Genomic DNA, 26527 nt, shown 5'->3' with positions numbered 1-26527 from the left:
AGATCTGTCAGTTTCTGCAGTGAAGTCCCCTTTGGATTCAGAGCCCTCGATTTTTCTGCAGAGCTGGTGGCTCCTAGACTTAGGTCTCCATTTTTACAGGAGATTCCCAGGAAATGGCTCAACTTCCTTCCAGTTCTTCCTCAATCAGGTTCTCCAGAGTTCTTTCCAAGGTAGATGTGGACAGGATGATGAGGAAGTTCCTTGGAGCACAAATCCACATGGGGGTGTTGCCGACTCTGGCTCTCATTGAATATGTGCACCTTCAGCCACCTTCAAATCCTATAGTGACTCCTTATCCACTCTGACCCACAGTTTTGGAGCTATCGGATCCAAGAGCACCAAGATTTGAAGTGATGGATCTGAAGATACCACCTTCTTCTTTGACTCTGATGGTTCCCTTGACCCATTCTACGCCAATCCCCATTGAGCAGGATAGGTGTCTGAGCCAAAGCGTCTGTACCAGATCCAGGGGGGGTTGACTTTGACTCCAATATTTTCAGAGCCGTCGCTTCCCCTTGGAGCCTCGGTGCAGGACAGCTTCGGTCAGACTCCCTTCTTGTAGAGGACCCAGGAGGGGTGGAGAATCAGTGGATCCAAGAACTTCGGCTCTGGTAAGGTTGGTTTCTACTTCTTCTGGTCCTTCAACCCTCGAGGTGGTGGAGAGGGTTTTTTCCCATCCTAAGGCATATACAACTCTCACTTCCTCGGATCCTATCCCTATTCCTCCATCAGATTTGAGCTCTAAGCTTCTTCATCCTACTCCACAGAGACAGCCAGCCCTTAATAGCTTCCAGACAGTTCATATTCAGGAACTTTCTGATTCTTCTGATACCTCTCCAGAGCATCCCACTGAAGAGGTTCCTCAGAAGAGATTGTTTAACTGAAGACACAGATTTTGATGAAGGGGTGGGTCCCCAAGGTCACCATCAGAGGATGCCTCCTTTGAAGACGTTTGAGATCTTCTTCCAGAAAGGTGGTTGATCTTCCCAAAGTCCTTTCCAAGAGGAATCAGTGTTTCTGGAAGCCTTCAAGTCTGGTCCATCTATGTCTTGGGGTACCCTCCCCAGTGGATAACCTTGTAAATCTGGTCTCCCACCAGGCTTGGAAGGATATGGACACCGTAGACCCTATTCCCTGTTGACCAGACAAGATTCTTGGAGCACCCAAATACAAGCAGTTTTGGAGTAAGAGAATCTCTGTAGATGCTGTGGTTGTTGAGGCAGCCACCAAAACGTAACTAGCCGAAGAGAGTTCCACTGTCCAGCCACCTAATAGAAAGTCTAAGGCATTGGACAGATATGGAAAGCACATTTATGCTGCTTCAGTGACCTTTGCCTTGTGGTTGCTTAACCACCTGGCACACTTTACTAGATGGTAGAGTGACTTGTTAAAGGAACTGTCCAAGTCTACCCTGGGGTCCTTGTTAACAGAGGAAGAGAAAATCTATTCCTCCCAATAGGCCACCCTACAATCTATATCTAATGTGTCTGTGAGGTTATTTTCTCTCACAACTGAAGGTTCCTCATGGGCTGGTGATTCAGGCATATCCATTAGGAGACATGCCTGGATGAGATTGTGTGACTTTGCAGAGCCCTGTAAATCCTCATTCTTCAGCACAACCTTTGATGGAGCTTCCCTGTTTAGGCTGACAGTTAAAGACACACTTTCTGGCAGTGAGCAAGATGAAAAGACCTTGTCTGCTGTTGAAATCCATTTCTCCACTCCACAGAGATACTTTTCTAGGAATCAACTCAGTAGTAAGAAAATGTGGTTCTGAAAATCTCAACGACCTTTTCAAGACTCGTGGAGATTTTTCTCCCAGGGGCAGAGGGAGGAAATAACACTGGAAGATGATGTCCTTATGATAGAAGGGGTATGCAGAACCAAGAGTCCAGAGATTCTTACTCAGACAGGCCCTTTCAGCACTGCTGAAAGGTGGTCTGACTCTTCTTCTCTGGTGGCAGTCAGGGGGTGCTTATCTTGCACCTAAACACATGGACAGCCATAACAGGAGATTCTTGGGTGAAAAGAATTGTATCCAGAGTGTCTTTCATTCCCTTTTCACAAAGTCCTTCAGAAAAGAGATGTCTCCCCAGTGTTCATCCCAATCAGAGGGAGATGGCAGCTCCAGAAATTCAAAAGTTGCTAGAAAATGAGTCATCCAGAAAGTCCCACCTGACCAATCAGAATTTGGAATTTACTCAAGATTCTTTTGCGTGCCAAAGAAAACAGGAGACCTGAGACCTGTTCTTGATCTTGGTCATCTAAATCAATTTGTGAAAAGATCCAAATTGCAGATCGTCATGATTCAGTCCATTCTGCCTCTTCTACAGAAGGATGACTAGATATGCTCTGTAGATCTTCAAGATGCGTACTATCACATCAAAATAAACAGGCACTCTCAGAAATATCTGTGCTTTTAGCTGCAAGCCAGTCCTTACCAATTCAGAGCCCTGCCCTTTAGTCTCACCACAGCCCCCAGGGTGTTCACCAAATGTATGGCGGTGGCGGCAGCTCATCATGGACTGCATGAATAGAGAATGTTTCCTTATTTAGATGGCTGGCTCCTTTTTGCACAGCCAAATATCTCCTGGAGAAGGCCAGGGATTACTTGCAGAAGTTGTGACCATCCATAGGCATCGCACAATCTCTCCAAGTCCCATCTCTAACCAGGTCAAGTCTTGTAATTTATAGGAGCTCATCTGGACACAGTCAGTCTGTTTTAAAATTGCATGTCAGACAGATTCTAGAGCATCCCTGTCTTCCAGCAAGATTATTTCTTCAAGCCTTAGGGTCAGTGGCTGCAGTGATCACCTTATTACCTACAGCCCACCTTCACATGAGAGTTCTTCACTGGACTCTCCCAGTACAATGGTTGATGCTTTGATACCCTTTGAAACATCCTATAAAAATGTTGCGAGCCTGCAAAGATGCTCTGTTTTGGTGGATGCAGTTCAGAGAGATTTATCAGGGATGTCCCATTATCCTTCCTTCCCCGAAGGCCATGTAAACCATGGATGCCTCCTAGTTGGGGTGGGGTGCGTTTCTTGGGATGGATAGTTCAAGGCACATGGTCCCCAGAAGAGACCAGTTTGCATATCAACATTTTAGAGATGACAGCAGTCTTGTTAGCATTACAGACTTTTCAGAAACTCTCTCACTGTAGGAATGATTGCTATCCAGACAGACAATGTCACTGGTTTGGTGCATCTACAAACAAAGGAACCAAATCGTACTCCTTTTGCCGAGAAGCAATTAGAGTATGGTAGTGGGCTGTCTCTTCCAACCACTTTCTTGTAGCAATGCACATACTGGGGAAATCCAGCGTTTTAGCCGACAAGCTTAGCAGGACCATCCTGATGCCACACGAGTGGTCCGTCAATCATACAGTGACGCAAGTGATTTTTTTCTTCAATGAGGTCAACCTTGCAGCAGTCTTTTTGCCTCCCCCTTCAACAGCAAGTGCAGCAGGTTCTTTGCCTGAATTCCCCCTCAGTGGGAGTCACCAGCCAATGCTGTAGTCCACACTTGGCCCTCTGGTCTCTTGTATCCTTATCCACCCTCCCCCCAATACCTAAATTTCTCCAGAAAGCACAGTGGTTGAAGAGCAGTGTAATCCTCATTGCTCCTTTCTGTTCTTGGTAAGTGTGGTTCCCATTCCTGTGGTCTCATTTCGTATGTCTACCTTGGACACTGGACCCCAGTCCAGATCTACTATCACATCCAGCGGGGGGATTCATCTGAACTTTCAAGGCCTCAAATTGACTGCATGCTTTCTCGCCAAATCTTATTTTCATCCCAGAAACCTTCTGTGAGAAAAAGTTATAAAAGTAAATATAAGAGATTTTCTTATTGGGCAGAAGAGATCAAGTTGGATCCTTTTACCGCTCTAATTTCTGTTGTGTTAGAATTTCTTGCTTCAACTTTTCAAGGTGGTGCTAGTTTCTCCACTGAGAAAGTTTAGCTCGCAGCAGTCTCTAATTATTACGTAGGGGAAAATACCTGCCACTAGCCTCTTCTAAAATATGTAAAGCATTCCTTAAGGGTACGCTGCTGCTTAGACCTTCAGTAAAAGATTCTAATCTACCTTGGGATCTTAATGTTCTGTTGCAAACTTTAATTCACTCTCTCTTTGAGCCTTCCGTTAAGTCAAATCTAAAATTTAACTCTTTGAAGACAGTTTTTTTGTCGCTATTACATCTGTGAGATGAGTTTCTGAACTCCAAGCACTTTCTTCAAAACAACCGTATTTAATTTTTTACAAATATAGAGTGACTTTACCTACAAATCCTTACTTTTGCCAGAAGTTGCCTCTGAATCAAATTTAAATCAAGTAATACGTTTACCAGTCTTCTTTTCAAAATTTGACAATAAGGGAGAATACATGCTTCACCTTTTAGATGTACATAAACAACTTTGTTTTTATCTCCATAGAACAAAATACTTGCTGTTTGTTTTCTTTGCCAAAAACAAGTTGGGGAAAACCAGTATCCAAAGTGACCTTAGTCAAATGGATAACAGACTGTATTTCCTTCGTCTTTACTTGAACCTCCAATAGCTCATTCAACTATATCCATGGCCACATCATTTGCTTTTTGGGCCAGAGTTTCCATTGATGATACTTGTGCTGTGGCTACTTGGTGCATTTCTCATACTTTTATTTCCCATTACAAGTTGGATATCATCTCCAGGAATAGGGCTGTTTGCGGCTCTGCGGTTCTCTGGAATATCCTTCCATGATGGCCACCCAAGATTATCGTGGCTGGGGACTCTGTCCCATTCATTGAGGAACGAATGAAAATGACAACATCAGATATTAGTTATATACTCACCATAACTATGCATTGTGTTGTCCATTTTTATTCTTTCTCAACTTCCCACCCTCCTTCCCCTATCCTTATTCTTTGGGAGTGACCTGATGAGGTGCATTGGAACCATTGCTTCCATTCTGAGCCCCTACTCTGTATCTATACTGTTTCTAATTATTATCATGGTTAATTTATGCCCTAAGGCATGCTTAGCAGCAGCAAACTCGATCTGAGGTAATTTGGCAGTAAGGGGCATTATGGGTAAAGGGAGGCGCACTAGAGTCAGATCCAAGAATCTAAGGAAATGGCTGAATTAGATCCAAGGTCCTATTCATTGAAGAAGAATGAAAATGGACAACACAGATGCATAGTTATGGTGAATACATAGCTTTAATTTTCATATAGTGAAGTACCAGGAAACGCTTCTTGACCAGATGAAACAAAAGCTGATGGGGACTGAAAATAAGGCCCTTTCAAAGGAGTTAATGGATCTAGCCAGGTTGGCAAAATATTCTCTGCACTGCAGTTATAATGCCTTGGAAGCCTCAAGCAGGGCAACAGCCACAGGATCCATCTTTAGAAAATATGCTTGGCTGAGGGAGCAGTACCTTCAGTATGTCAAATCCCATTTCGTAGATGCCCCCTTAGACAAATATTTTCTTTTTGGTCCTAAGGCTGAAACTGTTCTTAAGAAAATGGAGGATAAGGCCAGGTCCATGCAAACTGTCAAGGACTTCCTTCAGGTCCATCCCCCTCGATTCATTCGGAATTATCCTACCAAACATTGGCCCTTTACAGCCTCCCCAGTCTAAGCCTAGACAAAGGAAAGCTCATAGGGAAAGGTGCCAAAGATAGCACCAGCGGCCTAGGCAGTGGCAGTCAGAACCCAATAGGGTTTTGGGATAACATCCCTAGGGACCTAGTAGGGAGCAGTCATGACAATTGCATGGCATTCCCTTCTCCCCCTCCCCTCTTCCCCACTCTCTCCTCAAGCTAGGACCCAAATTACCAGGGATATATGGGTGCTAAACATCATTCAAAGAGGTTACAAACTCAAGTTCAAACAACCCTTCATTCACTTGGGCTTCACAGACATTCCTCCAAACCAAAAGACTGAGGCCTTACTCCAAATAGATTTTCTCTGCACCCAAGGATCTGTGGAACCTGTACCAAAATCCTTACAAGGAAAAGGTTTTACTCCAGACTTTTCCCAGTTTCCCAGAAAAGAAGGTACCTGGAGACCAATTCTAGACCTGTCAAGGCTCAACCGATTCTTGCAGGTCCCAAAATTCAAAATGCTACCTCAACCAAAACTACTGCCCATGATTACCGTCAATGCCTTCATGGTAAGCTTGGATCTCGAAGATACATATAGAGAATCAGACAGAAGATTCTTGTGCTTGAGGCATTGTCAGTTCTGTGCTGTACCCTTTGGCTTATATACTGCAGCCAGGGTCTTCACAAAATTCCTAGCAAATTGACAGCTTGAATGATACCTTGATCTCATGGAAGGATAGTTCCTTGGCAAGCAGGTCCTAGATATTCTAAAAAGTCTTACTTCTCCAAATGGAAAAGATTCATTCTTTGTTGCAGACAAGAAGGTACAAAATCCTTGTCAAGCTCAGATCTTTCATCCTGTCAAACTTAACCAGCCTTTTTGAAAAAGGTGTTTCCTATTCATCTATAAAAATCCATGCGTCAGCTATTTCTGCCTATCTGCCTTCTCAGTCTCATCTCTTTTCATATTCCCTAATGAAGCAGTTTATGAGAGGGGTTGTCCACATTAGATCTCCCAGGAAAGTATTCTTAACAGATGAGATTTCCTGACATGGAAGCCAGAACATCTGGCCACTCTACCAAAGACTGTCTTTTTTTTTTGCTTTTAAAAGGTACACTGAACATCACCCAACTATGCCTTGTGTAGCGTAGGGCATAAAGGTGATGTTCAGGCCTACCATATTCAGAGCTAAATGCCCCAGTAGGAACACCGTTCAAGAAACTGAAAAGGTAACCTGTACAGCCAAGAAGACGAGACTAGGAGGATGGAGGCAGGCAGCAAATTACTGCAGTAGTGAAAGCAAGGACATCTACTGTTATGGTAAGATTTTTACACAACTGTACTTTCTCCTTGCATTCACTGCTGCAGTATTCTTACCAGATGGCAGAGTGCCAAAGTTCAAGAGGAAACTTGGGAGGAGGAAGGTGCAGAAGAGCCCCCTAAAAAGCCATGAAGAACGGCACAAGCAAAACCAGCCCTCCCTAGCTCTAGAAATACCATCCAACTTGTAGTGCTTGGTAAATGTATGCACAGAAGTCCAGGTAGCTGCCTAAAGAATAGAATTAATATCTAAGCCTTTGAAAAAAGTACCCAAAGAAGCCACAGCTCTAGTAGAATGAGCCTTAACTGAAGAAGGAAGGCTCTTGCCATGAAAAGTGTAGCAAAAGGAAATAGCCTTAGAAATCCAAGAATAAAGTTTGCTTGGATACAGCAAGTCCCAAAGGTCTAGAATGAAAAGAAACAAATAACTGATCAGATTTTCTAATAGCCTTAGTCTTATCCAAATAAACCATGAATTCCTGTGCACATCCAAAGTATGCAGTACCCTCTCACTGTCGGATTGCGGTCAGGTGAAAAAAGTAGTCAGGTTAATAGACTGATAAGCTCATTAACCACCTTAGGCATAAAAGAAGGGTTAGTGCGCAAGGGGTTACCTATGAAAAAATCGAGCATGTAAAATATCGAACACCATATGGTCGAGACCATATGTTTGATATTGCACATGCTCGATCACTGTAAAGTAATAAAAAAAAAACAACACACACAAAGACATTATTGCAGGGAGCAAGCCCCCCCCCTGCACCCCCCACACACCCCTACTTAAATATACCAAGTCCGAGATCACTCTACACCAACAATACAGGAATGGGAATTATTCCTATTCCCTGCTGTAGCGCAATCTCGGAGTTGGTATATTTAAGTAGGGGGGTGTGGGCAGTAACATCTTCGTGTGTGTTGTTGTTGATTTTTTTTTTTTATTTATTATTTTACAGTGATCGAGCATGTGAAATATTGACCATATGGTCTCGACCATATGGTGTTCGATATTTTACATGCTCGATCTTTTCATAGGTAACTGCAAAAGGACACCCTGTCCTCATGAAAGACCAAAAAGGAGGACAAGCCATAAGGGCCTGCAACTCTGTCACCTGTCTGGCAGAAGTAAAAGCTAATAAAAAACAGTCTTTCAGGAACAATGTACCAAGGAAACTGAAGCAGCAGGCTCAAAAGGAGCCTGAGTCAACTTCTCCAAAACACAAGTAAGATCCCAGGGAGGAGGAACAGGCTTCCTGGGAGGCCTAATATTAAGGACTACTATAAGAAATTGTTTAACCTCAAATCTAGAAGCTAAAGGAGGAGGAAAAGGCAGACAAGCAGAGATAGCTGATAAGTCGGCCTTAATAGAAGTATAGGCAAAACCGGCACTGAGCAGTTTACTCATATAAGAGAGAACCAAAGGAACAGGCACAGTAACTGTGTCCAGGTTACGAGAGAGACACCAAATAGAAAACCTCTTCCATTTGGATAAGTAGGATTTCCTAGTAGTAGGTTTCCTGGACTGCTGCAGGACTTGAAACACGTCCTCAATAAAAAAGGTGCCTGTGAGGAATCAAAATCATATCACTCATGGTGCCAGTTGAAGCATGGATAGGTAGGGATGGATGAGAGATCCCTTGTCTTGTGTGATTAGATCCACCCTGTGAGGTAACTTGTGATATTTGCCCCAGGCTAGATGTAGAAGTAGATGGAACCAGTGCTGTTGTGGCCAAAAAAGAGCCACCAACAAGATTTTGGGAGCATCCCTTTGAATCTTGAACAGGACTTTCGGAATGAGAAGAAGGGGAGGGAAATGCATAAAGACATATTCGCTTCCAAGAAAATGAAAGGGAGCCCACATTGCACAACAGAGGACCTGGGACTCTAGCATAAAACAGAGGCAGAAGTAATCCACTTGAGGACTACCCCACTGGTGGATAATGTCCAGAAACACATCCCTGTGAAACATCCATTTGTGAGATTGAGTTAAGGACCTGGTCAGTGTGTCCGACACAATGTTCTGACCAGAAGGGATATAAACTGCCTGAAGAGTCCCTTGATACTTGACAGCAAGATCCCATACCAGAATTGCCAACCAGCAAAGAAGAGAATATCCTGTTCCTACCTGTTTATTGCTATACTACATCACTGTGGTATTGTCTGTGAACACCTTTGAGAGGCCGTGAACAGAAAAGAGGATGAACTGCATGAAATGCCAGTAAAAAAGCTCTCATTTATTTGACATTGATGTGCTCCTTCTGCTGATGAGGCAACCACACCCCCTGTACTTTTAGGAGCCAAATGTCACCCCCCCCCCATACTCTGAAGTGTCTGTGAACAATTCCTGAGAGGGAAGAGAGGATGCAAAGGGATCCCTGGATTCAGAGACAGCTGATGAATCCACCAGTGAAGTTCCTGTCTGAGACAAGGAAGAAGAACTACAAAATCTCAAGGATATACATGTTGAAGCCACACTGACTTCAGAAACCACAGAAACGTGCTTGTGTGAAGTTTGGCCAGAGGAACTATCAAAGTGGTGGATGCCATGAAGCCCAGAGCTCTCAGAATCTTCCTGGTGGTAATGGAAGCCAGAGGAAGAAGAGTTTGAAAGAAATAAATGAGAGTTAAGCCCTTTGGAGGGGGCAGGGATGCAAGCATTGGCACCGTTGGAATCTTGCAACCCATAAAAACATGTTCCTGAGAAGAAGTCAGAGGAGACTTATTGAAATTTATAGTGAACCTCAGGCTCTGAAGAAGAGAAATGGCAAAATAAATATTTCACAAAAGGGTCTGTGGAGAGGACGCCTGAATCAACAGATTATCTAAGTAAGGAAAAATTTGGATCCCTCGAAGCCTGCAAAAAGCAGTCACAGGAATAAGGCATTTGGTAAACACCTGTGGGGCAGTAGAAAGGCTAAAGGGCAAAACAGAGAATTGAAAATACCAGGAAGCAACAGAGAAACACAAAAACTTCCTGAAAAGGGGATGGATTGGAATATGGAGGTAACCATCCTTGAGATCCAGAGACAACATATAGGCCTGAGGGAGCAAGAGAGGAAACAGAATCTGAAGGGACAACATCCGAAAGGAAGGCACATTTAGAAAAGTGTTTAGATGAAAGAGTTCTAGAATAGGTCTCCAAGTACCCTCTTTTCTGGGCACTAGAAACAGTCTGAAGTAGAACCCTTTTCCCCTTTAGATAGAGGCACCTCTTAAATACTACCCTAAGTCAAGAGATTTTGAAGAATCTCTGGGGAAAAAAGGGGAGTTGTTCTTGAGGAGGCTGAGGAATGCTCATAAAAGGATGATGGGATTTCCACACCATGAAGTATCCCTAATGAATAATCAACAGAACCCAAAATCCTGCATGATCTGTAGTCAAACAGAAAGAGAAAGGTGAAGAGAGAGAGAGGAATGTGGCGGGGAAGAGATGGAGAGTCATACAGCACCTGGTTTGCCCAGAAAGGAAAACTTCAGAGTTCCTGAAAACTGAGCAGCTTTAGCCCATTTCCCACTCTTCCTACTTTTAGCAGACGGGCGGCATTGTCTACGAACAAAGGCAGGCTTATCAGGGTAGTTTCTCTGAAATTTAGGGACAGGAGAAACAAACAGGTTTAAGCTCCTGTAAGGCCTTACCCTTATCCTGAAGGGACTTAAATAAACCAGCAGCAGCTTCCCCAAACAAAAGTTTAGAATCCAGAGGAGCATCCGTCAACTTAGCTTTAATATCATCGGGTAGAGGTTGAAGCCTAAGCCAAGAATACCTCCTCATCATTGAACCAAAAACTGCAGCCCTGGGAGAGGCATCTGCTGCATCATAACTACATTTAATAGAGTAACAAATGATTTTAGAGGATGTCCCTAGCAAGGAAAGAACAGAAGATGTTCATTGTGTTTCACTGTTGCAGTCATCACACTTGGGTTATCTCCCTACAGGTAGCCCTCAGTCGGCCCGAATACCAGAGACTTAGTATTTCTGCGTCGGCTGCTGTCGCTCCAGGTCTGATGTCAGGTCATCAGGGGTATAAAAACATGCAGCTGATGCCATTACATTAGTCTTTCTTGCCGAGGAGCCCGAAGCAGAAGCAATTTGCACGAGTGCCGGTTGGCCACTACCTGAGTTTTCGTCATCAAATTGAATTATCCTGAAGTCTTCTAAAGCTAAGTACCCCGTTGGGGATCCCTTTTTCTTGCTCTAACCCATGTTAGAAAAAGTTAACAATTGTCTTGCCTGTGGAAAACAAATACCACACCAAGATTTTCATTCTTACTGCATCACCTGTTGAGGTCTGACCACGACATCCCTCGCTGTCGGTTTTGTGCCTTGTTAAATGCCTGAACTCTTCATTGTTGGGCCCTTATTGTCGCTAAATACTTGTTCTCAATCTCCGTATTCCGAATTGGCTTCGGTAAGCCATCTGACTACCGATCTATCGAAAAAACGTAAGGATAAAGACAAACAGACCGCACAGGTCCAAAACTGCAGACGTTTCCGTTAAGCTAGTCGTCAGTTCGCCGGCACTCAGTGAGGTGCTTTCGCAGCCCCTGATGCCCGCTTCAATGGATTCGCAGGCCTCTACCGAGACCTGTTCAGAGCCCGGTATGCCACTAAACTCTTCTTCGACGGAACCTGCGGATGTCTGTACCTTGGATGGGTCCAGAGCAGCTGAGCAGGCACCGGCTTCTGAGGAAGTTCTTCGCACTACCGATATTCGACACAAACCAACGACTTCTTTTGCGTCTTCAGTTCTGTCTAAAACTACCAAGTTTCTAAGGCCAGCAGTACACGCTACGCCTAAAAAAAACGACAACCCAAACTCATGCACCTACTTCCTTGCCATAACATCAAATGCTTAAAATGGCAGAAGACCTTATTATGTTGTTTAGGGAAGTCAGCCTTCCCCTGCTAAGAGAAAGAGAGACCGGTCCCCAGCAGCTTTAACAGACCAAGAGTCCGACGACTCTGAGGTATCTGATTATGAAGACATGCCTTTATCTGCTTATGAGGATTCAGATGCAGAAAAATCTATTCCCTCTGCTTCTCCTCCAGAGGATTTTTCTTTTGGTGAAACCTTACATGCTTTAAGAGAGCATTTCCACTGGGAATGCCAAGACTATCCTCAGTCCAAAAAGAGACTCAGAGAATTTCTAGACTTGCCACAACATAGGCCTTTAGCAATACCCCCAGTCCTGGGTGTTGTGGATGATGTCTTTATGGAGTCCAGTTTAACTCCTGATACTTTACCCCCTGCTCCTAGGAAACCAGACAGATACTACAGAGTTCCTGACTCTCACAAATTTTTCAAAAAAAAACTGCTGACCCAGAGGTCATCTCCCAGGGTCCTAAAGGTATCAAAGCAACTACAGCTAAGAATCCCACACCTTCGGACAGGGATTTCAGAGCTTTAGACAGATGGGGTAAGAAAGTATACACCTCTGCAACTCTCACCATTAGGGCTTTGTATTGCCAGTTTCACATGCTGAAGTACCAACAACATGTTATGGAACTTCTTAAGCAAAAAATACTACTTTTACGGACTGTGCAGAAAATAAAGAATTACAAGAGCTTATGCATTCTGCAAGCCAAGTCAGCAAGCATACATTGCGTTGTGGTTTTGGTGCCCTAGAAGCATCTTGCAGGGCAGCAGTCACTGGTTCTGTACTGAGAAGGCATGCTTGGCTTAAGGAGCAGACCTTGCCAGACCATGTGAAATCAAAATTACTAGATGCTCCTTTGAACAAGGACAATCTGTTTGGCACCAACGCAGAAGAGATTCTTAAAAAGATGGAAGAAAAAGCTAAATCTATGCAGACAGTCAAAGATTTCTTGCAAGTACAGCCTCCTAGATTCAGTAGGCATTGCCCCTCAAAACATTGGTCCTTTCCAACCCCCTGAAGGCCATCTCAAACTAGACCCAGGTGAAACAGACCCCCCCAGTGTATGCAAAGATCTAAGCAATGGAGTGCCTCCACTTCAAAAACAGGGAGTGCTACCCCTTATGGGAAGAATTCCCAATGACTTCTCAACTCCACTCCCCACCTCTGCCCATCTGCTTCTGCCCTTAGGAGGAAAACTTGCCCATCATGCAAAAAACTGGACTTCCATCACCAAACACCGATGAGTCCTCAACATTGTATCCCAGGGGTACAAATTTTACTTCCACTTACTGGAACCCCAAAAGGGTTTCCAGACCTTCCTCCAAACCAGTGGGCAGAGGCACAATACTAAGTTCAATCCCTGCTCTCTATAAGGGCAATTCAACCTGTTCCTGCGGAACAGATAGGTCAAGGGTTCTATTCCAGACTTTTCCTGGTACCCAGAAAAGAGGGAACCTGGCACCCAATCCTAGATCTTTCCATTCTAAACACCTTCCTGGTGGTACCAAAATTAAAAACACTCGCCCTGCAGTAGCTTCTTCCTATGCTGGCCAACTGTGCCTGGTTAGCTACCCTAGACTTAAAAGAAGCCTATCTGCACATCCCTATAAGGGACTCATGCAGGAAATATCTTCTCTTCAGGGCAGGATCTGTGCATTATCAGGTCTCTACACTTCCCTTCGGCTTATCCACTGCTCCCAGAGTATTCACAAAATGCCTGGCTCCAGCAATTGCCTACTGCAGACAGAGAAAAATTCAAATTTACCCGTACTTGGACGACTGCCTAATTCAGGCAGACAGTCAGGAAATGCTTTTGCAGCACCTGACATTTGTGAAAAAACTTCTAACCTTCCTGGGGTACACCATCAACAAAAAGAAATCAAAACTAGTCCCCAGTCAAAAGATTGTATTCCTGGGAGCAAGCTTGGATACAGCATCCCAGATGGCATTCCTTACACTAGAAAAACAAGCCTATCTGACAGACTACTTCAGTCAAATGGCCACCAGAACCCAGCTCTCCACCAGGAAAATCCTGCAGGCCATATGGGTCAGGGCCTCATGTATCCTACTAATTCCATATGCCAGACTGCATATGAGGAAACTTCAGTGGTACTTGAAAAGTCTTTGGTGCCAACATTCTCAGGACCTGGAAACAGTCATTCCTATCATACCTCGTCTAAGGACAGAGTTTCTTTGGTGGGCAGCAGCATGCAACCACAACAAGGGACTACCCTTTACTCAACCCCACGCCTCCCAGACCCTAACCACAGAAGCATCAGATTATGCCTGGGGAGGCACACCTGAACGACAAGTGCATTCAGGGCCACTGGAGCCCAAGTCAAATTCATCTGCATATAAACCAAAAAGAGATGCTAGCAGTGCAGCACGCTCTAACAGCTTTCAGATCCCTACTCTCACCAGGACACCTGCTAATAAAAACAGACAACACCACAGTTATGTGGTACATCAACAAGCAGGGGGGGAACCCACTCTTACCCACTCTACAGGTTAGCCATGGCCCTGTGGAACATGGCCTTGGGCATGCAGGTCCATCTGCAAGCTCAATTCCTGCCAGGCAAACAAAACACACTGGCAGATGACTTAAGCAGAAATCTCCTAGACCCACACAAGTGGCAATTAGAGCCCAGCACCTTCAGCCTTCTGATTCAGAAATGGGGGACCCCAGAGGTGGATCTTTTTGACTCCCCGTGCAATCACCAGCTCAGCAAATTCTGCACTAGGACACCTCACAGCAGGGCTTGGAAAGTGGATGCCCTGTCCTTCCCTGTGGGTAAACCTCTCAATTTATGCATTTCCTCCTCTGCCCCTACTCTCAAGAATATTGCTCAAGATAAGACGGGACAGACCAAGGACAATTCCAATTGCCCCAAACTGGCCATGCCAGCACTGGTACCCACTCCTGCGCAGCCCGTCACAAGTGCCACCCTGGCACCTACCCCAGAGCCCCAACCTGCTCACTCAGCAGGGGGGGGGACAGATCTTGCATCTGCAACTGCAAACCATAAATCTTGCAGCCTGGCTTATTCCTTGAATTGTCCCCCAGTGACCAGCCTAAGCAAGCAGTTACTGGACATCATTCTTGAAGCCAGAAGACCCAGTACAAGGAAATCCTATGCTCATAAGTGGAAAAGGTATTGCTTGTGGATTCAGTCTAAAGGAGAGGACACAACTCTGCCCTCCCTACCTCTAATCTTGGATTATTTAGCAGATCTACTCCACAGAGGCATATCCTTTTCCTCCATTAAGATCTATGCCTCTGCCATCTCAGCTCATTACAACTCTGAACCATCCCTATTCTCTCACCCTCTCAGCAAACAGTTCATGAGAGGGACAAACAAGGCCACCAAAGAGAGCACCCACCCTTGCTTGGGACCTTAACTTTGTACTGGAAAAGCTCACACTGCCCCCTTTGGAGCCTGCAGCATCAGCAGACTTAAAATTCCTCTCTTGGAAAACAGCATTGCTCATGGCCATCACTTCAGCAAGAAGAGTGTCTGAGCTACAAGCACTTATAGCCGTGGAACCTTTCATTATTTTTCATGCTGACAAGGTCTCCCTCAGGAGTAATCCTTCCTTTAAGCCCAAAGTGGTGTCCAGTGTGGCTCTCAACCAGTCTATCCATTTGCCAGCCTTCTTTCCTAATCCTCAAAATAAAGGGGAAAGGATCCTGCACTCCTTGGATGTGCACAGACAGTTCAGATTCTACCTGGATAGGACTAAGTCCTTCAGGAAATCTGATGAGTTACTACTCAGTTTTGCACCAGGGACAGAGGGCAAGGCCATTTCAAAAGAGACAATTTCCAAATGGCTAGCACACTGTATCCATTTCTGCTACAAACACCATGGGAAACCAACCCCTCGTGGGGTCAGAACACATTCCACTAGGGCAACTTCTACCTCTACAGCATTCCTGAGGGGAATCCCTGCCAGCGACATTCTGGTGGCTGCTACCTGGAGCTCTGTACACACATTCACCAAGCATCACCACCTGCCTACATTTTCCAAATCCAGGGCGAGTTTTGCAACTGAAGACCTACAGGGCATACTAGCTAGCCCAGACACTTCTTGACTGCCTCCACCCTTTCTACAGCTTTGGGAATCAACCCAAGTGTGATGACTGCAAAAGTGAAACCTGACGAACATAGTACAGTTGTGTACACTTACCATAAATGTATATGTTTGAGTGTATTCACTGTTGCAGTCCTGGTTTCCTTCCCTCCAGCCCCCTTCTCACTGTCTCTCTCCCCCCTCTCTGTGTATACTACTCACCCCTTGCAAGGGGCATTGGTATTGGTATTTACTTTTTACTGGTGGAGATTTTTCCACCATAGCTTAGCTCCCTACTGGGGAGCTCCTGACATTTGGGGCAAGAAAAACTGATGTACTGGCATTGGCTGCCTGTTTTTATACCCCTGATGACCTGACGTCAGACCTGGAGCGACAGCAACTGATGCAGAAATACGAAGTCTCTGGTATTCGGGCCGACTGAGGGCTACCTGCAGGCAGATAACCTAAATGCGATGACTGCAACAGTGAATACATTCGAACATGTACATTTATGGTAAGTGTACACAATTGTACTTTTTACCCTCAGAGTCTGGAAAAGGTGGAGCAATGGTTAGCATTACCACCTCACAGCAAGAGGTTCTCCGGTTTGATTCTCTGCTACAACGCCTTCTATGTGGAGTCTGAATTTTCTCCCTGTGGTCGAGTGAGTTTTAAAAGACATGCAGGTAGGTGCGTGTACCTTCTATGAAGGTTGGGCACCGGGCTGGCAACTCAACACCGTAAAAACTCCACTGCTAATCAATCTGCAGATCAGTGATCCGCTGTGGCGACCCCTAACCGGGAAAAGCCAAAAGACATTTCTAGTCTGGAAAATCAGAAATAAGTTGACAGGTCTGAGAAAAAGCCAAGACATACCTATATGGATCTGATAATTAGTAGCCCTAAAAGTTAGGGTAGCAGAAGTGTAAACCTTCTTACCAAACCTTTCCATAGTTTTTCTCTCCCTGTCAGAAGGTAATAACTTGGGCAAAGGAAGCAATTGAGATGGCTTATCAGAGGCTACAGACATGACAGAAGGATGAGTAGTAGGACGTTTATATAGGAAAGAACAATCCTTAGGCACCCTATAAAATCTGTCAGGCTTTTTAGGAGCAGGGGCAGAGAATCAGGTGCATGAGAGGCATTGGAAAATGCATCCAGCAAAGCGGCGAAAAGAGGAGGAATAGCCACTGCAGCAACTCATAGTAGCTCTTATGGATATCAGAATCCTGAGCACAATCCTGCGTAAAAAAAAATCCATCATCCTAGAGAGTGTGTCCTCAAAGTATATTTCTTCAAAAGGAACATCTGGACTAATAGATTCCTCCTTCTCTGACCCATAGTCCAAAGGAGAAGGAATTTGAGTTGAATAAGTCAGGGATTCATTATCTGAATCCAACTCATCCTCAGAAGAATTCTGTTCTCTAGGCCTTGGAGTAGAGGACCAAGGAGGAGCAGGTACCAAAACCACATGAGGAGGCTTTAAGGACATTAAATCAGCAAATAGCCCCTGAGTGAAGGCCTGCCACTGACTTTATGGATCCCTAGCACCAGAGGAAACATGTTTAGTTTTTTGTTTCTGGTTTAAGGGAACATCCCCTTCAAAAAGCTGAGAAGGCTCAAACCCAGGACAGCAGTCGAGAACCGTAGTAGGAGCTTCTTGCTGAACCAAAAACCGAGGAACTCCCCTAGGCCCCTCAGAAAAAAATCAGCCATTGTTCCCCCTGAACATTTGAGATGGATGCCTGCAAAGCCTCTTCAGACGTGCTGCCAGCTGAATCTTCATCAGCCTCTGGCACGGTTGTGGCAGAGATATCTGACAACCAGCCAGATGAGCCTCTGGGTTTGTAATGACCTCAGGAGAAATACCTGACAGAGACTGAACAGCAGAAGATTCCGGTTGTACCTTTTTCTCCTTCTTCTTCCCTAATGGCTGACCCTCTGGGCGGGAGATTCCTTCCATCGTATCTTTAGTAAGAAGCTTAAGATGCTGGTTCTCAAGATACAAGGAAAGGGAAGAAAGTCTACTGCGATGACTTTTTGGAATGAATGCCTGACAAATGGAACAAGTTGTATGGTTATGAGAAGCTCCTAGACAAAAAAAAGACACTTATCGTGGTATATGTATGTGTAGTTATTTCAGTGCATAGATACGTCCGCTTGCATGTTTGCTGTGTTGACTGCATGTGTGGAAAGAAGCACAGCTCCAAGCATAAAATTACTGCCTACCTTACTTTGGATATGTAATTAATATATGAGCTGCTGCACAGTGCCACAGATCTTTCTGTTGCACAGGCATGCAGCCAGTATCTGAGAATCTTGGTCTCTGTGCGATGTTGTGCACTTCTAAAGATCAAATGGCAAATAAATAACAGGTTATTTCTAGGTTCACTGTCATTCCTGAACTTCTCTGTTACTGTTGTGGTTTTGTCTTTCTGCTCTTCTTGTAGGAGGGAAAGTTTTAATTATCTTCAAATCTTCTCCAGCAGCATGCAGAAAAGCAGCACAGTATACATTTTCTGGCTTCTTAGACTTTGTACTTACAACAGTAAGCTGAATTATTAGCTTTAGACCTTCTAGTTTTCCATGCATTGAGAGAATTTCTGGTGGTTGCATTTGGACAGTTTCTCTAGCTGCAGTATTGTACTTCTAAGTACACAAACTCTCAAAACCAAATGTGTTGCTTCATTTTTTGGCACCATGTAACATTTGAATGTCATTAGAATGTCCAGTAAACCACAGAAACATTGAGTAGTAGTTATATTTGCCATTAGTTTTACACTCAGACTGCTTGTAAATAGAAGTATACTTCATGGCATGCAACTTCTGTAGCTTTTTCTTCTTCCCTGACTACCTCATAATCTATGCTGTCATATATCTAGATAATCTCTAACCTCATCTTTTTCTATCCAATTTCCCCCCTACAAACCCTTCCTCAGCTTACTTTGTGAAACTACAATGTCTACACTACAATAAGTAATTATATCAGATTATTGTATAATACAAATGTCAGCTATAATAGCATAGAATGTAATTTCTGGTGCACTCTAAGTCTTGTATATTTTTTGTATAATTTTTTGTATAAGTTTTGTGTAATCTCTGTATGTGGAGCTTTTCTCTGCAGGCCTCTGCTGAAAATGGGTCTTATCCCAGTCTGACTTTCCCGGTAAACAAATGTAAAATATTTAAATAAGTAATCTTCAACATACTTAAAACTGTACGCCTTCAATATGTTACCCTTAGAATCATCATTTTGAGCACAAGGACAGGAACAATCTTTGAGACTGCTCTGCTGCACTAAAGTTAATGTTTCTACCCTACAGCAATATAGCCTGAATTTTGATTCTGTGGACCTAAGCTTCCTTTTATATTATTTCTAAGTAATGGGTCTTGAATGAGAAATTAAACTGATCACCAGTATTTGTAGGAGGGTGAAAAACTTATCAACTGGAAAGAAATGGAGGAAAAATAGAGAATTACTTCTTTAACATCTTTGGCAGTATATAGTTGGTGATAGTGTTCCTCAGATGATGAAATGGAAGGAAAGTGCCGAGCTCTTCAGCTTCCAGACAACACATGTACCTTTTGCATGTTAGTGTTGCGAGAGCATTGTCTTCAAGATCCACTGTTATGGTGAGTTTATTGATACTGTTTTAGGATGTGATGTTCAGGAATACTAGTGATTCTATTGAATAACGGAATTGCTTGTTATTTGTTTTTGTATGATACTTGACTGCTTTTTCACATGCTGTTTATTTCCTAAACTGATATTTTTTATCTAGATTTCATTTATTTATATGTGTAAAGTATTATTTATAGCAGCATGGTTTTCCATTGAAGTACCAGGATGATGAGACATTTGCCTATAAATTCTTGATTGCAAGGTTACATCTTATCTGAACCTTTTACTGAGTAAGTGTTTTGTCTTAATAGGCTTGCAGAGGAGATGAGCTTGATTCAGGTGTTGAGGCAGATAGCGCTACAGATGCCGAAGAAGGTAGCCTTCAGAAGATACCTGTAGAGGCTGACTTCTTGTATGCATATTCTACAGCTCCAGGTAAATAATGAATTTTGCAAATGCTACTATTCTGCATCAAACATTTCATGCAGATAATGGCAGATGACCAGAATATTTTGTGCAGTAAGCTCCATTAAGAGTTGAGTCCAACTTTAATTATTTTTGTATAGTTATGTGCACACACTCCAAAGCCCATAATCCGGCAGGGGAAATTGCAGAAACAATTATGCATTCACTGAATAAAGGAGAGGTAAAGGCAGGGGCAGTTTTACTTAAAATACCGAGACGGCACAAACATCTCCTTATCACTAAACTTGACTTATAAAGGAAGTAGTCAAATAGTCTTACAATTAACTGGTGCTCAGGGACCTGTGGCTATGTTAGTCTTTCACTAGTAAAAATCCTGTAAAAATAAAGTTTGCTTTCCTTTAATACTAAGTTTCAGAACTAATCAAGATGTGAAGGCAGTGTTGTTCAACTTTTTATTCAACTAAGATAAGTGCTTTCATCTTACAATCAACTTCTTCAGACGTGTAGCTTGTTAAAACATAAAATCTCTATAGATACACTAGTCTTTATACCGAGGTGGCAATGAGGGAACAGCTGGCCAATCACAGATAGTTTCTGAGGTTAATTGGCTATTGGTCATTGGGTGCATGAGAGTACAATGAAATGATGGAAAGCTTCACCCTCATTTAAATAGAGGAATCTGAGTGGTGGAGCAAAAGATCGTCGCAGATTGGTTATTTGTAATCACATCAGCAAAAGCTTTTTTCCATCCATATTGCTAAAACAACAGTAAATGTCATTAGTTCCATATCATACCCATGTATGTGAAACAGGCTCACTTTGTACTCCTAGTCAGTTTTCTTATTCATCTTCAATATCTAAAGGATTACATTAATAATGGCCTGCGTTTACAAAGATCTTGCTTAGATTTGTTCACTTTAGATTCTCAGAGGGTCAAAGTACAAATAGTATGCTTTTGCATGGCACAGATCTAGTTAACTTATAGATATTAATTGACCATAGTGGGATATTGAAGCATATATCTCAGAAACAGTATGAACATTTGAAGTATATTAATGCATTCTAATGATTTCAGCACACTGGCAATGAAATGAAGGTCATCTTTTCTACATCATCAGTTTTTGCCATTACATTTAGTAGCAAGGTCTGCAGAAGTAAAACACCAACAAGTATTTTGTTTTATATCTTATTAAATTGCATATGAAGATATGTTTGGTGTTATATATAAGGATCATTTGGATTATCTGTCCATCATGGACTGTACATATCCTTTTCTGTTAAAAAAAAAAAAAAATCAGATCCTATCTAGCCAACAGCTAATTTCCCACCCTTAAAAGAATTACATTGCCTGTCCCATCTGTTCTTGAATTCTTTTACTAGTATTGACTAGCCTGGATTCAGAAAAAGCTACTGCCAGCATTAAACACTAATATGAGCAGCTAGCCACTGACAGATATCCTTTCTGATTCTACGGACAGGCCCACCTTCATGTTGCTACATAGTTGGTAGAATTACCACATTGGGCCATTTCCATGGCTGTGCTACATGCTAATAAGGCATTCTGGTTTGGGAAAAAGCCTGTGGTAATTAGCCATGTGCTGTCTCCTGGAAATGCTTGTGGGAAGGCTTCAGAGAATTACTCCGTTGCATAAAATAACACACTGCTGTTTGTGTTGACTAACACAGCCAAAATGCCTAATTCTCTCATCACTTCCAATGGGAAACACCTTCTTGCAGGTAAGTTTAGAAAAGAGTAATGGAAATCTAGTGGTGGTGGTAGTGGTGTGTGTGTGTGTGCGTGTGTGTGTGTGTGTGTGTGTGTGTGTGTGTGTGTGTGTGTGTATGCTTCTGAATGTGTGAGTGCCTGCCTGGGTGGTCGAAGTGTGTGTGTGTGTGTGTGTGTGGGGTAGTTAGGGGATCAATAATGTCACGCACAGTGAATGTCCATGTGAGGTGGGGTGTGTGTGTGTGTGTGTGTGTGTGTGTGTGTGTGTGTGTGTGTGTGTGTGTGTGTGTATGGGTGTGTGGGTGTGTGTTTGAATATCTGTGTGTGTATGGAAGAGTGAATTTGGGAGTACCTGTGCCAATGCAATACATGGGCTGCTAGTGATAATTACTGTTGAAAATTGCTGCTTATTACTGGCGGTAATTATACACAGTTCAATGACATGCAAATTAGCCATTAATGAGGTCTTCCTCATTGCGTCTAAGCATGTCTCTGAATCGTATTTCACATGGCTGTGTAATCTGCAACTTTTGGCAACTGCAGTTTACACAAGCACAGGGATTTTTTTTTTTACTGAATCCCAATTCCCACCTTCTGTCTTTAAAAAGGTTCTTCAGTAACCTCAACTCCTTCACTGAAATAGTTCATGCCTGTCTTTTTACTATCTAACTCTATCTCAAGATTATATTTTTTGTTTATTTATTCCGCAGTGGTGCAGCGGTAGCATTGTTGCCTCACAGCAAGAGGTTCTCCTGTTTGATTCTTGGCTGGAGTGCGGGGAGTGCCTTCTGTGTGGAGCCTGCATGTCCTCCCCGCGGTTGGGTGGGTGTTCGAAAGACATGCATAAATGGATGTGCCTTTATTGAAGGTTGAACGTCGAGCTGGCACCTTGGCATTTGTGAAAATCTACTGCCAATCATTAGTGGACCGGAGTTCCGCTGTGGCGACCCCTAACCAGGAAAAGCTGAAAGACAACAACACAACATCAATGTCTTTATTAAAGACAATAGATTAAGTTTACGCCAGGTTCCCCCCAAGACACACATGCCACACACTCACACACTCACTCACTCACTCACTCACTCACTCACTCACTCACTCACTCACTCACTCACTCCTTCCTTTTGCAAGACTTAACATGTTCAGCTTTTCTAGTCTCTCTTTTAAACTGCCTCTGTCCTCTACTAACTCTGAAATTAAGTGCAGTAAGGATGGGGGAGTTTGGAAAAATAGTTCAGTAAAGGTGTGACCAACACAGCAGTTAAACATTCCCTTCTACTACTGATGTACTGATTTTCCTAAACCCCCCTTTTGTACTCATGTATGCGGCTATACCCTAAAGTAGGGAAATATTATTGGCTACGACACAACCACAAATGTAAAAATTATAAATGTAGAAGCTCTTTTTCAAGAGACATCTGTATACAAAAAGTTAAATTTTGGTTGTTCGTTTTCTTGAACTGTATTTAACATATCTGTAACCAAATAAGATACCAGTTTATTTCTCAAGTAGAGGGGTCCCTTTTACATCGTCAACTTTTCATAAAGTGGACTTTCATATGGCTGAGACCATATGATCAACTTTTAAAAAGCCGACCATGGGAAACTGCTAACTCCACACAGTGTGGAATGGGAAAATTTCCCACTTCCACACTGTAGTGTGATCTTGGAGTTGGTATATTAAAGTTACAGGGGTGTGGGGGGGTGCAGGGAGGGGGGGCATAGCCCCCCTGCTAACAGTTTAAGGTAAGTGTTTGTTGTGTTTTTATGTTTATTTTACATGGTCAGCATTCTGAAAGTCGATCATATGGTCTCAGCCATATGAAAGTCAACTTTCTGAAATGTCGACCATGTAATGTAGACCCAAGTAGAGTTATGAAAGACAGTAAGCAGATCATCACAAGTTAGTGTTAAGTAATTCTTGCTACTAAGCTGTGTTTTTAAAACAAGCTCCTGGAAGGAAGGAATGTGAAAGGCAAGAGAGGAGAAACCATATAGTTTGGTGAAGCTGTGACAGAAGCAAGAACAAAACATATATTTTGAGCCAAGTGCAATAGGTTTTTTTTAAGTTTTAGCATTGTACTTTATCTGTAGTGTTATATTTTTAATATGATGTTGTTGTTCTTGATGTAAGGAATGTTAGTCGAAAGACTTCACTTTCCTTTTCATTAGCTTGTGCAGTAGACTTAAGAATTCGACCACCATGTGCATATTTGAAGAGTTGCACTTCAGCTGCTAGTTACTGAGGAAAAAAAGAAGAAATAACTAACTCATAGGAAGACATGTTAAGAGTTAGTGAAATAGGAGAACAAATGCATCTAGACAGTCATGCTAGTTAAAAATGCATAAATATTGGAATCAGACTCTGAACATTTGTTGTTAGTATTACTTCAATCATCAAGTGAGCAGATGGATACTGCACTTGCCTAGGATGCAGCCGCATGCAAACTATTTAATTAACTAATAGAAGAAGAAATGACTGGTGTTGGGGCTGATAATATTAGTTATCACAGAATTTAACTGTCACGAACGCTTTGCTTATATGTCGGTAACACTTAGATATCGATAACACTGTACCTTTAAGAATCAGTTATTGGTACATAAGAAAGTCCCGCAAACTGTAGCACCAGAATGTTGCAATGCTATGAACTACAACAGTACCTTGTATACCAAATGGTCGCACGCCAAGGCTGTATTCACATCTCCGATATGGTGTGAATAATGTCAGATAAATGCCCAAACAGTGTTCACTTCTCCAGGCGTTTCCACAAAATACCATCTCCAAATGTTAATAAAAGTGTAATCCAAAATGAGATATTTCCAACACCTCTAGCCTTATAATAAGCATTCTACGAATGTACCACGCATATAACTTAAAATTAACTAAATATTTTATTAGAATGATTAAAACGGAATCAGCAAACAAATTCGGCTAGTGCTTTCACCTGTTGGCTTCCTCAGGCCGCCTGGAGAAGTGAACACTGTTTGGGCGATTTGGTCTGACATTCGCACACCATATTGGAGATGTGAATACAGCCTTGGCGTGCGACCATTTGGTATAAAAGGTACTGTTGTAGCTCATAGCATTGCAACATTCTGATGCTACAGTTTGCGGGACTGACTGTTTAGACTGTGTGTCTTTGGAGCAGTAGTGACTGTTTGCTTACATATTTAATTAACTGTTAATAAAGTGCATTGATGAAGTCCCCAACTCTGTCTGTGCTGCTCCTTTTTGTAAAACACCTCCAAAATTTGTTTCAGCTATTAAATTTCCCATACACCAAGTCCAGCTACAAAGCAGTACTGTAAATTAATGCAATAAATAAATACAAAAAAATCAATCACTCTGTCCCACTCTCTGTAAAGATAAAAGCAAACTAATCAAGCATGCAACCCAAGTTGCACACTACCAGCTAACTAACCAACCAACGAACATACATAGCATCCAACACCTAAACCAAACTCAAAACATATAAATATGACAAAACTAAAACAATAAAAAAAATTAAGGAGAACAATGCATGGAAAATTAGAAACAAAGTACACAATCAGAATACAGAAAAAACAAGTGTAAAAAGCACATTAAAAAGTGAAAATACATTGTTTCAGAATACAAGTAAAATACCATACTGCAACAACTAAAATACTTATGAATATAAAAGTAACACATGTCCAGATAATTTTTCTAAGATAATTTATCTGGACATGTGTTATTTTTATCTGCACTACAGATGCGATGTTTGCTCTGAGCATGTGCACTACAGATGAGATATTTGCTCTGAGGGTGTTGATGGAGAAGTATAGAGAAGGTCAGAAGGAGTTGCATTGTGTCTTTGTGGACTTATAGAAAGCATATGACAGGGTGCCTAGAGAGGAGTTGTGGTATTGTATGAGGAATTCGGCAGTGGCAGAGAAGTATGTAGGAGTGGTACAGGATATGTATGAGGGTAGTGTGACAGTAGTGAGGTCTGAGTGACAGGTTGAGGTGGGATTACATCAAAGATCAGCTCTGAGCTCTTTCTTATGTGCAATGATGATGGACAGGTTGGCAGATGAGATCAGACAGGAGTCCCCGTGGACTATGATGTTTGCCGATGACATTGTGATCTGTAGTGAGAGTAAGGAGCAGGTTGAGGAGAGACTGGAGAGGTGGAGATATGCTCTAGAGAGGAGAGGAATGAAGGTCAGCAGGACTAAGAATATATGTGTGTGTGAATGAGAGGGAAACTAGAGGAATGTTGAGGATGCAGGGAGTAGATTTGGTGAAGGTGGATGAATTTAAATACTTGGGATCAACAGTTCAGAGTAATGGTGAGTGTGGAAGAGAGGTGAAGAAGAGAGTACAGGGAGGGTGGAGTGGGTGGAGAAGGGTGTCAGGAGTGATTTGTGACAGACTGATACCCGTAAGAATGAAAGGGAAGGCCTACAAGAGGGTAGTGAGACCAGTTATGTTATATGGGTCGGAGACGGTGGCATTGACAAAAAAGGCTGGAGCTGGAGGTGGAAGAGTTAAAGATGTTAAGATTTGCACTGGGTGTGATGAGGATGGACAGGATTAGGAATCAGTATATTAAGAGGGTCAACTCAGGTTGGATGGTTTGGAGACAAAGCCAGAGAGGTAAGATTGCATTGGTTTGGACATGTGCTGAGGAAAGATGCTGGGTATATTGGAAAAGGATGCTAAGGAAAGAGCTGACAGGTAAGAGGAAAAGAGGAAGGTGCACAATAAGGTTTCTGGATGCAGTGAGAGAGGATATGCAGGTAGTTGGTGTGACAGAACAAGATGCAGAGGACAGGAAGAAATGCAAACCGATGATCCACTGTGGCGACCCCTAACAGGAGCAGCTGAAAGAAGAAGATGAGGAAGCAGCAGTGCTGAAGGAGACTGAAAATTACTCTACAGC

The 26527-nt window shown here is 42.8% G+C and overlaps 1 protein-coding gene across 2 annotated transcripts in view; it reads left to right on the top strand.

Moving 5' to 3' along the window:
- Positions 1 to 26527, top strand: part of CASP3 (caspase 3) — a 642424-nt gene that overhangs the window by 482961 nt on the left and 132936 nt on the right. For both annotated transcript variants that reach the window (XM_044089855.1, XM_044089854.1), the window contains one exon: positions 19783 to 19906. In XM_044089855.1, the coding sequence (XP_043945790.1) occupies positions 19783 to 19906 (124 nt within the window). The remainder of the gene's footprint in view (positions 1 to 19782; positions 19907 to 26527) is intronic.

This window comes from Protopterus annectens, chromosome 12.part0 (assembly GCF_019279795.1).
Source record: "Protopterus annectens isolate FY-2018-M chromosome 12.part0, PAN1.0, whole genome shotgun sequence".
In the NCBI taxonomy this organism is placed as follows: Eukaryota; Metazoa; Chordata; order Ceratodontiformes; family Protopteridae; genus Protopterus; species Protopterus annectens.
The sequence above is the reverse complement of the archived record's forward strand: the minus strand, read 5'-3'. Positions and strand labels throughout refer to the sequence as shown.